General features: G+C 43.6%; 1 protein-coding gene across 2 annotated transcripts in view; it reads left to right on the plus strand.

Moving 5' to 3' along the window:
• The first annotated feature begins 2,951 nt into the window (after positions 1–2,951).
• Positions 2,952–16,096, plus strand: part of stimate (STIM activating enhance) — a 131,395-nt gene continuing 118,250 nt past the window's right edge. Inside the window, exons 1-2 of one of the 2 annotated variants that reach the window (XM_073071941.1) lie at positions 3,063–3,176; positions 15,695–15,794. In XM_073071941.1, the coding sequence (XP_072928042.1) occupies positions 15,701–15,794 (94 nt within the window). In that variant the 5' untranslated portion in view covers positions 3,063–3,176; positions 15,695–15,700. Of the gene's footprint in view, positions 3,177–15,694; positions 15,795–16,096 lie in introns of both variants that reach the window. The other variant, XM_073071940.1, reaches the window with a different exon arrangement.

Raw genomic sequence — 16,096 nt, forward strand, 5'->3', positions numbered from 1 at the left:
TTGTTGGCATCTGCTAGTTGTTGGATTTCCTGAGCTTTCTTCCTCCACCATTGTTTTTTCAGGTTTCAGGTGCTCTTCTGGACTGCAGCCTTGCATTCTTGATAGACTTTTCTTTTGGTAGCCGATTGTTGGTCATTTTGTAAGGTTATGAAAGCTTTTCTCTTTTCATCAATGAGCTGTTGGAGTAGTTTGTCGTTATCATTGAATCAATCCTGATGTTTTTTCGTTTTGAACCCAATTGCTTCTTTGCAGGAGGTGATAGCATTCTTCAATTGATTCCAGTGTTCTTCTACAGATGGTGGGATTTGTTGAGGCAGTTGTTCTTGAAAATTTTGTTGGAACTTCTGTACATGGTTGATGTTTTGAAAGATATCAATATTAAATTTCTTAATAGTGTTCTGATTTTGGTGTTTCCTTTTTGGGCCTAATCTTCATTCTCATGGTGGACGAGATGAATCGATGGTCTGTCCAGCACTCATCGGCACCAGTAACAGCTCTTGTTATCAGTACATCTTGTTGGTCCTGAGATCGTACGATGATGTAGTCGATGAGGTGCCAGTGTTTGGGAGTGTGGATGCTGCCAGGAGACTTTGTGCCTGTCTTTCTGGCGAAACAGGGTGTTTGTAATCACCAGGTTGTGTACAGCACATTTGGTGAGGAGGAGTGTTCCACTGGAGTTGACCTTGCCAACTCCTTCCTTGCTTATTATTCCAGTCCAGAGCCTATGATCTTTCTGGACTGTGGCATTGAAGTCTCCCAAGAAAATGATCTTGTCATTGTTGGGAACAGAGGAAAGGATGTGGTCAAGTTGGGCGTAGAAGTTCACGTTTACTTCATCTTCAGCATCCAGGGTTGGAGCATAGGCACTGATGATGGTGGCGTGTTGGTTCTTGATAAGCTGGATTTGCAGAGTCATGAGACGTTCATTGATTCCCAGTGGTTGCTCTGTCAGCTTCTGAAGTAGGCTGTTTCGGATGGCAAAACCTACTCCGTGGATCCACGGTTGTTCAGGATCAAGTCTTTTCCAGAAAAAGGTGTATTGACCTTGCTCTTCCTTTAGTTGCCCTTCTCCAGCTCTGCGGGTCTCACTCAGAGCAGCAATGTCAAATTTGAATTTTTGGAGTTCCTGGGCAACAAAGGCAGTTCTCCTCTCTGATCAGTCTGTGTTTGGGTTATCCGTCAGAGTTCATATATTCCAGGGTCCAAATTTCATAGTTTCACTTCTTGGTGTTTTTCGACCACATGATGGTGATCCGTCTGGATGTGGCTTTCCAGACAGGATGGAGTGAAGCAGACTATTTTTAGGGCACCTTTTCTAGCCCCTTCCTAGTTCAGGGTGAGCAGAGTGGATCCTAAATAGGGCTGCTCAGACATGAATACTGCTACCGAACAACTTTCCTGCTTCTGTCCAAAAGTTGAGAGACTGAATCAAGTATTCACCGCTTTCATGCCGGTTCTTGACTAGGAACTTCTAGCTATTACATTGCCTGCTCCTGTCACCCTCCCCCGATTGCCGAAAGACTTGAAGAAGTGGCCCACAGAGCGAAGACGCCTGTGCGTGTATTTGTTTAACGGGTACTTGATGTTGCACTCCAAGAAGCACACGATACTTCACAAATCAACCAACTGATTCCAATGGCATGGAAACCACGACGATTGGAGCTGATGGATTTGTTACAGCCTTCATCTGCCTTCACAGCTGTTGAGTTTGGAGTAACTTCTTCCACCTGTTCCACCGTTGAGGTCTTGGTTGGATTGTTCTTTGTCAGGGACCTCACCCTCGACCTTAACACCATGGGTGACCCTACCAGGAGCATGGCTCCAGACGGCATCGCTCTCGGGATCTCAGGACCACACAAGCTTCTCCATCGCGACAAGGTGACAATCCATGGAGAAGAGAAGGGAAGCAGCTGTTCCTGACTCACTGGGTGTGTGCCTTCAGGCTTCTGTACCGCCTTCCTAATGGTAACAATGAGAAGAGGGTATGTCCTGGGTGGTAGGCATTTGATTTCATTGGTTTGGCACAATAATGTGGGACAAAGGGCCTGTTCCTGTGCTGTAATGTTCTATGATCATCCAGATCATTGGCTAGATTGATTCTGGAGTACGTTAAAGGGTCGGCAGAACACTTTCAACTGTCTTCTACACCATCCAGGCACCCAAAGAATCTTTTCCAAGTGAAAGAGTGACTCATTTGCAATTCTACCAATCCGTGAACTTCATTTGGTATTCACAATGTGGTCTGTCTTGGAGAACAGAAATACTGTATGGTGAACTCTTTGCAGAGTCTGATGGGTGACCCTGAGTTTCTGGCAACTTATTTTAATTATCTTACCTATTGGTTTGTGTCTTATAATGAGCCCCAATATAACACGGAAGAAGAGCATTTCATTTTCCATCTCGAATTTTCTAACTTCTGATTAATCACTTTCTTTGGATATTTGCATAACAGGTTCCCTCGCCCTCTTACTGTCCGCACCAATAATCTATCCCGTGAAGTCGGGATACAGATATTTCAGCAGTTCCAGATGAAGCGTTTCGAGCCGAACCGCCGAATGTCCATCTCCCTCCACAGACACCGCCCCAACCTGATTGTCTGTACCTATCACAATTATTCTGTTAGCCTCGCATCCGTCATCTTTAAAACAATCATTCTGTCCTCACAGGCTGAATGGACGATAGTCCCCTGGAAACACCGAAAGAGAACTACATTCCCCACAATGTAGTGTGTGTGTTTTGGGGGCACACACACACACACACACACACACACACACACACACACACACACACACACACACACACACACACACACACACACACACACACACACACACACACACACACACACACACACACACACACAATAAAACTACAGTTCCCATAGTGGCCTGGTGGACTACAATTCCCATATTGCTTCGGACTGCACTACATTTCCCAGAATGGTTAGGGAGACGGCCTAGGGTGGGTGGCCGAATCCAAGCCCGGGAGTTGGGCAGCGGCCCGACGGGAGACCATGGCGATCAGTGAACTGTCGTCTGGCTCCATTGCCACCAATCTGAGCGTTCCGCTCGGAACTGCCGGCCGTCCGCGCGGCTGCGAGAATGGCGCCCTGATGGGCAACTTCGGCATGTTCATCCAGGGCTTACTCGGTGTAGTGGCCTTCAGCCTCTTGATGTGTGAGTGTGGGGGGAAGAGTATGGTGGAGAGGGATGTACGGGGAGGGGACGGGTGGGTAGAGGAACGGCTGAGAGTAGGCTGTGTGAGGGGTGCCGGGAAGGAAGGGGTGAGGGGTGCCGGGGAAGGAAGGGTGGGTGGGGGACGGGAGAGGGAGGGGGTGCGCTGGGTGTGGAGGGAAGGAGGTGGGCTGATGTGGAGGGAGAGAGGGGTGGGCTGGGTGTGGAGGGAGGGAGGGATGTAGGCTTGGAGCAAAGGGCCTGTTGATGTGTGAGTAGGGGAAGAGAGGTGGTTGGGGATTGCCTTCAGCCTGATGCGAGAGGGGTTTATGGGAAAGTTGGGTGGGGGGAATGGAGGGAACCTTTATCCTTATGATATGTAGGTAGACAAGGGAGATGGCTGGAAAGTTTTGGTGGCTTGTGGAGGAGGATCATCTTTCTCTGTTTTGGAATGGAAAAACTTAAATTGTAGACTAGTATATTTTCAAAATTGGTGGAGTCCTTCATAGGGAGTTTATTTATGGACTACAGGGTGCTAATGATCAGTTGATTGGGTGAGAAGAGTAAAAATGGTGGGAATTTAATCCTGTGGTATGATAAACTTTGGGAGGACAAATCAGGTTGGATATAATGATGATGAATAGAGGGTCTACTGTGTACAAATATCCCTGGAGATGGCAACACCAGAAGATGTGATAATGAAACTCTATAAATATTGGTTAGACAGTAGCTGGAGAACTGTGTTTGGTTTTAATTTTGTAGGAAAGATTTGAGAGGGTTCAGAGTACATTCACCAGGATGTTGCCTGAGTGGAATATTTGTTTTTATTATTGTCACGTATACTAGGAGACAGTGACATCCACAAAATGCTGGAGTAACTCAGTAAGTTAGGCAACATCTGTGGAAAAGAATAAAGAATTAACATTTCGGGTCAAGTCCCTTCACCAGGATACAATGAAAAGCTTTTGTTCACATGTGATCGACACAGATCATTCAGTATATAATACATCAGGATTTTAAAAAAAACAAGAGAATGCAAAACATAGTTTTGTAGTTACAGAGAAAGAGCAGTGCGGGTAGTAACAAAGTGTAATGACATAGAGGTAGATTGGGAGATCAAAAGTTTTAGCGTATGACATATAGAGAGGTAGTTACACCCAAGGTGCAGGACACAGGAAACTGGGTGACAGTCAGGAAGGGGAAAGAGGCTAAGGAGCCAGTGCGGAGTACGCCTGTGGCTTTCACCTTCAACAACGGTATATCACTTTGGATACTGTTTGGGGAGGATGACCAAACAGGAAAGTCACAATGGGTGAGTCTCTGGCATTGAGTCTGCCTCTGTTACTCAGAAGGGAAGGGGTGGGGGAGGAGAAGAGGCACACTGTGGTGATAGGTGATTCGTTAGTTAGGGGAACGGACAGGAGGTTCTGTGGGCGAGGATGAGAATCCTGGATAGTATGTTGCCTCCCGGCTGCCAGGGTCTGGGATAAGTCCGATCCAGTACTCAGCATTCTTAAATAGGAGGCTGAACAACTAAAATTTGTGGTCCATGTAGGTATCAATGACATTGTTTGGATAAATGATGAGGATCTGCATTGTGAGTTCAGGGAGGTTGCTAGGTTGAAAGGCAGGACCTCCAGAGTTGTGATCTCAGGATTACTACCTTTCCTCATGTTCAATTACATTAAGAGTTTGGGAGGCTTAGTATACTTGTGTTAGCTGTAGTTTATATTTGCATATGCTAATTACCAATCATGTAATCTCAATCTCTTTGTACTATTATTGTTGTTATGTTTATGAATTTGAAAATAAATAAAAAGATTGAAAAAGAAAGGATTACTACCTGTGCCACATGCTAATGAGGCCAGAACTAGGAAAATTATACAGTTTAATATGTGGCTAAGGAGTTGGTGTAGGAGGGAGGGCATAAGATTTTTTGATCATTGGACTCTCTTCCAGGGAAGGTGGGACTTGTACAGAATAGACAGTATGCACCTGAACTGGACTGGACAAGCGGGAAGGTTTGCTAATGCTGCACACTTGGGTTTCAACTAGAGTTACAGGGTACTGGGAACCAGAGTGCCAGAACAGTTAGTGGAGAGGTTGTGGAGGTAGATGTTGGTAAGCCCTCAGACAAAGTTAGGAATCAAAAGGTTGAGCACGGGGTGGCTAATGTCCTGAGCTGCATATATTTCAATGCAAGTATCGTAGAGAAGGCAGAAAATAGTGCTGAAGATGAGGTAGTTGGTTTGCAAAAAGATGCAGTGTAGTGAGGAGAGATGTTGATGGGGCAAAATTGCAGTCAATGTGATGAATTACAACGTAAAAGGCAGACAAAATCGAAAGGGTGAATACTGGACTGAAGGTGTTGTATTTGGATGCACGCAGCATATGGAATAAGGTAGGTGAACTTGCTGCACAGCTACAGATTGGCAGATAGGCATTGCTGAATCATGGCTGAAATTGTACCGTTTATAGTTGAAAGCAGGGTAAGTATTTTGCATCAGTATGGTGGAAGTTTCAGGTGTCAGGGGTCAAGAAGTATGTGAAGTTACTATTATTAGCGAGAAGGTTCTTGGGAAACTGAAAAGTCACCTGGACCAGATGGTGAACAGCCCAGAGTTCTGGAAGATGGCTGAAGAGATTGTGGAGGCATTAGTAATGATCTTTCAAAAATCTAGAATGGTTCTGCAAGAATGGAAAATTGCAAATGTCACTCCACTCTTCAAGAATGGAGAGAGGCAGAGAAAAAGAAACAATAGGCCTGTTAGTTTGACCTCAGTGGCTGGGAAAATGTAGGAGTCAATAGTTAAGAATGTGGTTTTGGGGTCCTTGGAGGCACATAATAAAATAGGTCATAGTCAGCATGGTTTCCTCAAAGGAAAATCTTGCCTGACAAATCTAATGGAATTCTTTGAAAAAAAATAACAAGCAGGATAGACAAAGGAGAATCGGTTAATGTTGTGTACTTGGGTTTTCGGAAGGCCTTTGATAAGGTGCCACTCATGACACTAATTAACAAACTACAAGCCCATGGTATTACAGGAAAGATTCTAGCATGGAAAAAGCAGTGGTTGATTGGCAGGAGGCAAAGAAAGCCTTTTCTGGTTGGCTGCTGGTGCCTAGTGGAGTTCCATAGGGCCCTGTGTTGGGACCCGATTTTTTTTACATTAGGGTTAGGGTTAATGACTTGGATGATGGAATTGATGGCTTTGTTGCAAAGTTTGCAGATGATATGAAGATTGGTAGAGGGGCTGGTAGTTTTGAGGAAGTAGGCTATAGAAGGGGAGACATTTTAGAGAATGGGCAAAGAAATGGCATAGAATACAGTGTTGGGAAGTGTATGGTCATGCACTTTGTTGGAAGAAATGAACGAGTTGACTATTTTCTAAATGGAGAGAAAATACAAAAAAACTGAGATGCAAAGGGACTTGGGAGTCTGTACAGAATTCCTTAAAGGTTAATTTGTAGGCTGAGTCTGTGGTGAGGAAGGCAAATGCAATGTTAGCATTCATTTCAAGAGGACTAGAATATAAAAGCAAGGATGTAATGTTGAGTCTTTATAAAGCACTGGTGAAGCCTCAATTGGAGTATTGTGAGCAGTTTTGGGCCCCTTATCTTAGAAAGGATGTGCTAAAACTGAAGAGGGTTCAAAGGAGGTTCATGAAAATGATTCCAGAATTGAATGGCTTTTCATGTAAAGAGCATTTGATGGCTTGGACATGTATTCACTGGAATTCAGAAGAATGAGGGGTGACCTCATTGAAACCAATCAAATGGTGAAAGGCATTGATACAGTGGATGTGGAGAGGACGTTTCCAGTGCTGGGAGAGACTAAGACCAGAGCATCCTTTCAGAACGGAGATGAGGAGGAAATTCTTTAGCCAGAGAGTGATGAATCTGAGGAATTCTTTGCCACAAGGAGCTGTGGAGGCCAGGTCTTTGTGTATATTTAAGGCAGAGGTTGATAGATTCTTGATTACTCAGAGCATGAAATGATATGGGGAGAAAGAAGGCAGGAGATTTGGGTGAAGAGGAAAATTGGATCAGCCATGATGAAATGGTGGAGCAGACTCGATGGGCCAAGTGGCCTAATTCTGCTCATATATCTTATGGTCTTAAGGTATAACAGGTCTGTTCACAGGTCTGATAATGGGATAGAAGCTGTTCTTGAAGTACTGTGTTACGCACTGTTAAGTTTCTGTATTTTCCTAATTTGAGTGAGGTTGTGGGAGAAGAGAGATTACTGGGGTAGGAGGGTCTTTGATTGGGTCATAGTCTTACAGCAGAAAAACAGGCACTTTGGCTGACCTTGTCCATGCCAACCATCATACCCATCTAAGTTAGTCAAATTTGTCCAATTTTGACCATATCTCTCTAAACTTATTCTAAACAACGTATCTGTCCAACAATCTATTAAATGTTGATATTGTACCTGCCTCAACCACTTCCCCGATGGCTCGGAATACTTTATGGAAAAAGCAAAGTAGAAATGTGTGATCTTAGGACTGGTGCATAGGGGTTGGAAACCTAGGGTCCCCAATTGTTCAAATCATTCAAGGTTAACAAAAAACAGTTTGGTTTATTTTCAGCAATTTGGCAGAGAGATGCACAAAGTAAGGAAAGTTGTTTTAACAAATCAAAGGCAACACATTTCTATTCATTTACAAATACACGGTGGACAAATATCAGATAGTTCAAATAGAGTAGAGAGATCAGGAGTGGCTGCACCAAATTTGAAGAAATGTCTGCAGTTGACTTGAATGTTGAGTTTTGGAGATGGAGTGGCAGGCAGCTGGAGTCATTGAGACTGAAAACTTGCTGGAGAATAAATCAAGAGAGGTGTTGACATTGAGACTCAAGAATATACAGATGTGCCAGGCAGATCAGGAACATTGAGGGGATGGGGAGTGCTGATGTGCGCATGGAACTCTCCAGATTAACTTATAAAAACCCAACTTGTCTATTTGAACGAGTCCCATTTACTCGCATTTCAGTCATAGCCATCTAGACTTTTTCTATCTCTGTACTTACCCAAATGTCTTCTAAATGTCGTTATTGTACCTGCCTTAGTTAGTTTCTCTTACCCACCATCCTCTGCATCAAGAAGCTGCCCCTCAAGGTCTCTCAAATCTTTCACCTCTCACCTTAAACCTGTGCTCTCAAATTATCAGTTCCCCTTCCCTGGGATAAAGGCCGTATGTGCATTCTCTATACAAATCATTTTATATAATTTTATAAGATCACCCCTCAGTCTCCTATCAACCAAGGAATGAAATCGTAGCCTACTCAACTTCTCCATGTAAATCAGGCCCTTGTAAATCTTCTCTTTGCTCTTTCCATCAGAAAAAGAATGCAGAGAAAGGAGGAGGCAGTGTGTCAGAGATCTTTCAACACCCTCTGTCCTTTTTTTTAATATGAGAATGGTCAAAGCTATTGGCACACTGGGTTTCATCAGTTAGGACACTGAGTATGGAAGTTGGGTTGCTGTGCTAGAAGGGTGGGTTAGTAAGATTGCTAATGACACAAAAGTTGGTGTTGTGCATGGTCTGGAAGGTTGTCAGAGGTTATGGTGCAACATTGATAGGATGCAGACTGGGCTAAGAAGTGGCAGATAGAGTTCAACCCAGATAAGTGTGAAGTAGTTCATTTCGGTAGGTCAAATTTGAAGACAGAATTTTATATTAATGGTAAGACTCTTGACAGTGTGGAGGGAGGATCAGCAAGATCTTGAGGTCTATGTCCATGGGACATTCAAAGCTACTACACAGATTGACAGTGTTAAGAAGGCGCATGGTGTGTTGGCCTTCAAGAGCTGTGAGGTAATGTTAAAGTTATATAAGACCTTAGTTAGATCCCACTAGGAGTACTGTGTTCAGTTCTGGTCACTCCATTAGGGGTAAGATGGGGATACTATAGAGAGAGTGCAGAGGAGATTTACAAGGATGTTGCCTGAATTGGAGAAAATACCTTATAAGAATAGGTTGAATAAACTTGGCCTTTTCTCCTTGGGGTGACGGAGGATGAGAGGTGACACAATAGAGGTGTTTAAGATGATGAGAGGTATTGATTGTGTGAATAGCCAGAGGCTTTTTCCCAGGGCTGAAATGACTAACATGAGGGGACATGGTTTTAAGGTGCTTGGAAGTAGGTACAAGGGTCAGAGGTAAGTTTTCACACAGAGAGTGGTGGGTGTGTGGAATGCACTGCCAATGAAGGTGGTAGAGGCGGATACAATAGGGTCTTTTAAGAGACTCTTAGATAGGTACATGAAACTTAGAAAAATAGAGGGCTATGTGGTAGGGAAATTCTAGGCAGTTTCTAGCGTAGTTTATATGGTCGGCACAACATTGTGCCGAAGGGCCTGTAATGTGCTGTAGATTTCTATGTTTCAGTTATATAAGACCATAAATCCATTCAGCCCATCGAGTCTGCTCTCACATTTCATTGTGACTCATTCCAGAACCCATTCAACCCATATACCTCCATCTCACCGTATCCATTGATGCTCCAACCAATCAGGAATCTATCCAGACATTGGTGAGGCTACATTTGGAATATTGCCTACAAGTTTGGTCGCCCTGCTGTGGGAAAGATGCCATTAAGCTGAAAGTATGCAATGGAGATTTCTGAGGATGTTGCTCGGACATAAGGAATTTCTTTTTTATTTATTCCTTTATGGGATGAGGGCATCGTCAGCTAAACCAGCATTTATTGCCCATACAACAACACACACAAAATGCTGGTGGAACACAGCAGGTCAGGCAGCATCTATAGGAGAAGCACTGTCGACATTTCGGGCCGAGACCCTTCGTCAGGCCCGAAACGTCGACATTGCTTCTCCTATAGATGCTGCCTGGCCTGCTGTGTTCCACCAGCATTTTGTGTGTGTTGTTGTTTGAATTTCCAGCATCTGCAGATTTCCTTGTGTTTGCTAATTTTTGCCCATTCCTATTTGCCTGAGAAGATGGTGATGAGCTGCCTTCTTGAACCACTACAGTCCTTGACAATGAGGAACTGCGTTATGTTTCCAAGTCAGGATGGTGAGTGATTTGGAGGAGGATTTCTAAGTGGTGGTGTGCCGAGGTATCTGCTGCTCTTGTCCTTCTAGATGGTAGTGTTCGTGGGTCTGGAAGATGCTGCCTTAGGAACTTCAATGTGTTGTTGCAGTGCATCTTGTAGATAGTACACACTGCTGCAACTGTTTGTCGATGGTGGAGGAATTGGATGCTTGTGGAAGGGGTAGCAATCAAGTGGACTGCTTTGTACTAGATGGTGTTCAGCTTCTTGAGTGTTGATGGAGCTGCTCCAGGCGAGTGGTGAGTATTCCATTACACTCCTGACCTGAGCCTTGTAGATAGTGGACAGGCTTTGGGGAATCAGGAGATGAAGTACACGCCACAGGATTCCTAGCCTTTGACCTGCTCTGGTAGCCACAATGTTTATGGCTACACCAGTTCAGTTTCTTGTCAATGGTAGCATCCAGGGTGTTGATTGCAGGGCATTTAGTGATGGTGAACCCATTGAATGTCAAGAATGATGGTTAGAGCCTCTCTTGTTGGAGATGGTCATTGGTTGGCACTTGCATGGTTCGATTGTTACTTGCCACTTGTCAGCCCAAGCCTGGATATTGTCCAGATCCTGCTGCATTGAGTTATGGAGAGAGGTTGAACAGGTTGGGACTTGAACAAGCTGCCAGAGGAAGTATTTGAGGCAGATACCTTGACATTTAAATGGCACTGAGACTGGTACATGGATAGGAAAGGTTTAGAACAGGGGTTCCCAACCTTTTTTATGTCATGGACCCCTCAATTAACTGAGGGGTCTGTGGATCCCACATTTGGAAACCCTGATTTAGAGGGACATGGATGAAATTCCGTCCAGCCCCAGAGACTTGCGTATCATAATGGTTTTGAAAAATTGTAGCACATCCTCTTTCTTAACATTAACATATACAAGCATATCAGCCTATTTTACGCAGGCCTTCATAAACATTAAGTTCCCCCCCACTGGTGAATAATGAAGCAACATAATTCATTAAGGCTGGTGATGGAGAGTTGCTCCTCAGATCGGAGGCCTGTGATCAGTGGTGTGTCAGAGGGATTGGTGTTGGCTTCTCTGTCTTTGTCATCAATATTAATGATTTGGATGATAGGTGCTGGGGCATTGGAACCAGTTCTGGGGGAGGTGGGACTGTTATAAACAGGACGGTCTGCACCTGGGCTGGACTGGAACCAATGTCCTAGGGGGAGCGTTTGTTACTGCTGTTCAGGAGGATTTAAACTAATGTGGCAGGGGGATGGGAACAAGTGCAGAGAGACAGGGGTGTAAAATGAGGGTAGAAGCAAAAAGTAGTAAGGTGAAAAGTAAAAGTGGCAGGCAGGCAAATCCAGGGCAAAAAGGGCCACTTTTCAACATAATTGTATAAAGGCTAAGAGTGTTGTAAAAACAAGCCTGAAGGCTTTGTGTGTCAATGCAAGGAGCATTCATAACAAGGTGGATGAATTGAATGTGCAGATAGTTATTAATGAATATGATATAGTTGGGATCACAGAGACATGGCTCCAGGGTGACCAAGGATGGGAGCTCAACATCCAGGGATATTCAGTATTCAGGAGGGATAGACAGGAAAAAAAAGGAGGTGGGGTAGCATTGCTGGTTAGAGAAGAGATTAATTTAATAGAAAGGAAGGACGTTAGCCTGGAGGATGTGGAATCGATTTGGGTAGAGCTGCATAACACGAAGGGGCAGAAAACACTGGTGGGAGTTGTGTACAGGCCACCTAACAGTAGTAGTGAGGTTGGGGATGGCATTAAACAGGAAATTAGAAATGCGTGCAATAAAGGAACAGTAGTTATAATGGGTGACTTCAATCTACATATAGATTGGGTGAACCAAATTGGTAAGGGTGCTGAGGAAGAGGATTTCTTGGAATGTATGCGGGATGGTTTTCTGAACCAACAAGTCGAGGAACCAACTAGAGAGCAGGCCATTCTAGATTGGGTATTGAGCAATGAGGAAGGGTTAGTTAGCAATCTTGTTGTGCAAGGCCCCTTGGGTAAGAGTGACCATAGTATGGTGGAATTCTTCATTAAGATGGAGAGTGACATAGTTAATTCAGAAACAAAGGTTCTGAACTTAAAGAAGGGTAACTTTGAAGGTATGAGACGTGAATTAGCTAAGATAGACTGGCAAATGATACTTAAAGGGTTGACGGTGGACATGCAATGGCAAGCATTTAAAGATCGCATGGATGAACTACAACAATTGTTCATCCCAGTTTGGCAAAAGAATAAACCAGGGAAGGTAGTTGCACCCGTGGCTGACAAGGGAAATTAGGGATAGTATCAAGTCCAAAGAAGAAACATATAAATTAGCAAAAAAAAGCTGCACACCTGAGGACTGGGAGAAATTCAGAGACCAGCAGAGGAGGACAAAGGGCTTAATTAGGAAAGGGAAAAAAGATTATGAGAGAAAGCTGGCAGGGAACATAAAAACTGACTGTAAAAGCTTTTATAGATTGATCGTGAAAATAAAAAGATTGGTCAAGACAAATGTAGGTCCTTTACAGTCAGAAACAGGTGAATTGATCATAGGGCACAAAGACGTGGCAGACCAATTGATTAACTACTTTGGTTCTGTCTTCACTAAGGAGGACATAAATAATCTTCTGGAAATAGTAAGGGACCGAGGGTCTAGTGAGATGGAGGAACTGAGGGAAATACATGTTAGTAGGGAAGTGGTGTTAGGCAAATTGAAGGGATTAAAGGCAGATAAATCCCCAGGGCCAGATGGTCTGCATCCCAGAGTGCTTAAGGAAGTATCCCAAGAAATAGTGGATGCATTAGTGATAATTTTTCAAAACCCCTTAGATTCTAGATTAGATCCTGAGGATTGGAGGGTGGCTAATGTAACCCCACTTTTTAAAAAAGGAGGGAGAGAGAAACCGGGGAATTATAGACCGGTTAGTCTGACATTGGTGGTGGGGAAAATGCTAGAGTCTGTTATCAAAGATGTGATAACAGCTCATTTGGGATGAGGTGAAATCATTGGACAAAGTCAGCATGGATTTGTGAAAGGAAAATCGTGTCTGGCGAATCTTATAGAATTTTTTGAAGATGTAACTAGTAGAGTGGATAGGGGAGAGCCAGTGGATGTGGTATATTTAGATTTTCAAAAGGCTTTTGACAAGGTCCCACACAGGAGGTTAGTGTGCAAACTTAAAGCACACGGTATTGGGGGTATGGTATTGATGTGGATAGAGAATTGGTTGGCAGACAGGAAGCAAAGAGTGGGAGTAAACGGGACCTTTTCAGAATGGCAGGCAGTGACTAGTGGGGTACCGCAAGACTCAGTGCTGGGACCCCAGTTGTTTACAATATATATTAATGATTTAGACAAGGGAATTAAATGCAGCATCTCCAAGTTTGTGGATGACACGAAGCTGGGCGGCGGTGTTAGCTGTGAGGAGGATGCTAAGAGGATGCAGGGTGACTTGGATAGGTTAGGTGAGTGGGCAAATTCATGGCAGATGCAATTTAATGTGGATAAATGTAAGGTTATCCACTTTGGTTGCAAGAACAGGAAAACAGATTATTATCTGAACGGTGGGTGATTAAGAAAAGGGGAGATGCAACGAGACCTAGGTGTCATTGTACACCAGTCATTGAAGGTGGGCATGCAGGTACAGCAGGCAGTGAGAAAGGCAAATGGTATGTTGGCATTCATAGTAAAAGGATTTGAGTACAGGAGCAGGGAGGTTCTATTGCAGTTGTACAAGGCCTTGGTGAGACCGCACCAAGAGTATTGTGTGCAGTTTTGGTCCCCTAATCTGAGGAAAGACATTCTTGCCATAGAGGGAGTACAGAGAAGGTTCACCAGATTGATTCCTGGGATGGCAGGACTTTCATATGAAGAAAGACTGGATCGACTAGGCTTATACTCACTGGAATTTAGAAGATTGAGGGGGGTCTTATTGAAACGTATAAAATTCTAAAGGGATTGGACAGGCTAGATGCAGGAAGATTGTTTCCGATGTTGGGGAAGTCCAGAACGAGGGGTCACAGTTTAAGGATAAAGGGGAAGCCTTTTAGGACCGAGATGAGGAAAAACTTCTTCACACAGAGAGTGGTGAATCTGGAATTCTCTGCCACAGGAAACAGTTGAGGCCGGTTCATTGGCTATATTTAAGAGGAAGTTAGATATGACCCTTGTGGCTAAAGGGATCGGGGTATGGAGAGAAAGCAGGTACAGGGTCCGGAGTTGGATGATCAGCCATGATCATACTGAATGGCGGTGCAGGCTCGAAGGGCTGAATGGCCTACTCCACCTATTTTCTATGTTTCTATGTGTTAAAGTACTTAATAAGTTTGCGGATGACACCAACGTTGGTAGTACAGTGACCAGTGAAGAAGGTTATCTACGATTATAACAGGATCTAAGTGAACTGGGCTAAGTAGTAGCAGATTGAATTTAACTCGAAGTGTGATGTATTGCGTTTTGGTCAGTTAAACAAGGGCAGGACTTGTACAGTGAATGGCGGAGCCCTGAAGGTCATTATAGAACAGAAAGTTCAGCAGGTACAGGTATATACGTAGAGCAGTTCTCTAAAAATTAGCAACAAGATGGTTAAGAATGTATTTGACATGATTGTCTTCATCAATCAGGGCATTGAGTGTAGGAGCTGGGACATTTTGCAACTGGATTTTGTCCCTGTAAGAATAATCTCATGAAGCTATAGAAAATAGTTCCAAAGCTGTTACTGTGGCTAGAGGATTCAGTTCTATTTTTATAGAAGCATAAGGAAGTTGAGAGGAGAACTTAAATCACTATATAAAATCATAAAGAGTATGGATGAGGTGGGTAGTGAATCTCTTTCTCAGGATTGGAGAGCCTAAGACAAAAAGACATAGATTTAAGGTGCGGGGGTAGGGTAGATTTAAAAGAAATCTGAAGGCAAATTTTCCACACAGACATCATGCCATATAACATAAGAGTAGAGTTAGGCCATTCAGCCCAGTGAATCTGATTCTCCCATTCCATCATGGCTGATTTATTATCCCTCTCAACCCATTCTCCTGTCTTCACCCTGTAACCTTTGACACCTTGAATTATCAAGAACTTATCAACCTCCACTTTAAATATACCCAATGACTTGGCCTTCACAGCCATCTGTGGCAATGAATTCCTCATGTTCACCACCCTCTGGCTGAAGAAATTACTGTTCACCTCAGTTCTAAAGGGCCTTTCTCACTTTATCCTTTAAAATTGTTCTGATTGTTGACTGACTGTAGCCTAACACTTTTCCAATGACTGATGGCGATTCACCTCTTTCCGATCGCTTTATTATTTCCACTAAATTTCCATTAAAGTTCAAAGTACGTTTATTATCAAAGTATGTATACTATTTGCAACCAAAAAACCATAAGGTATAGGAGCAGAATTAGGGCTTTTGGTCCATTGAGTCTGCTCTGTTATTTCATCATGGCTGATCCAATTTTCCTCTTATCCCTAATCTCCAGGAGGAAATGGCAGAGACTTTGAATGACTGTTTTGGGTTGGTCTTCATGGTGGAGGACATGTCTAACATGACAAAGAGAGATGTTATGAATGCAATGGGAGGTGAGGACCTCAATACAATAGCTATCACTAAAGTGGTAGTGCTGAACACACCTGTGGGCCTGAAGATAGGTAGGTCACCTGGTCCTGTTGGAAAGCATCCCAGGTTACTGAAAGAAATGGCAGAAATTTTAGCAGAGGCTTTAGTGATAATTTACCAGAGGCTTTAGTGATAATTTACCAAAATTCTGTGGACTATGGGCATGTCCCAGTGGATTGGAAGATGGCGAATGTCACAGCACTGTTCAAAAAAAGGATGTAGGCAAAAGGCAGGTAACTATAGGCCAGTTTGTTTAACATCTGTA

Source organism: Hemitrygon akajei, chromosome 19 (genome assembly GCF_048418815.1).
Source record: "Hemitrygon akajei chromosome 19, sHemAka1.3, whole genome shotgun sequence".
NCBI lineage: Eukaryota > Metazoa > Chordata > Chondrichthyes > Myliobatiformes > Dasyatidae > Hemitrygon > Hemitrygon akajei.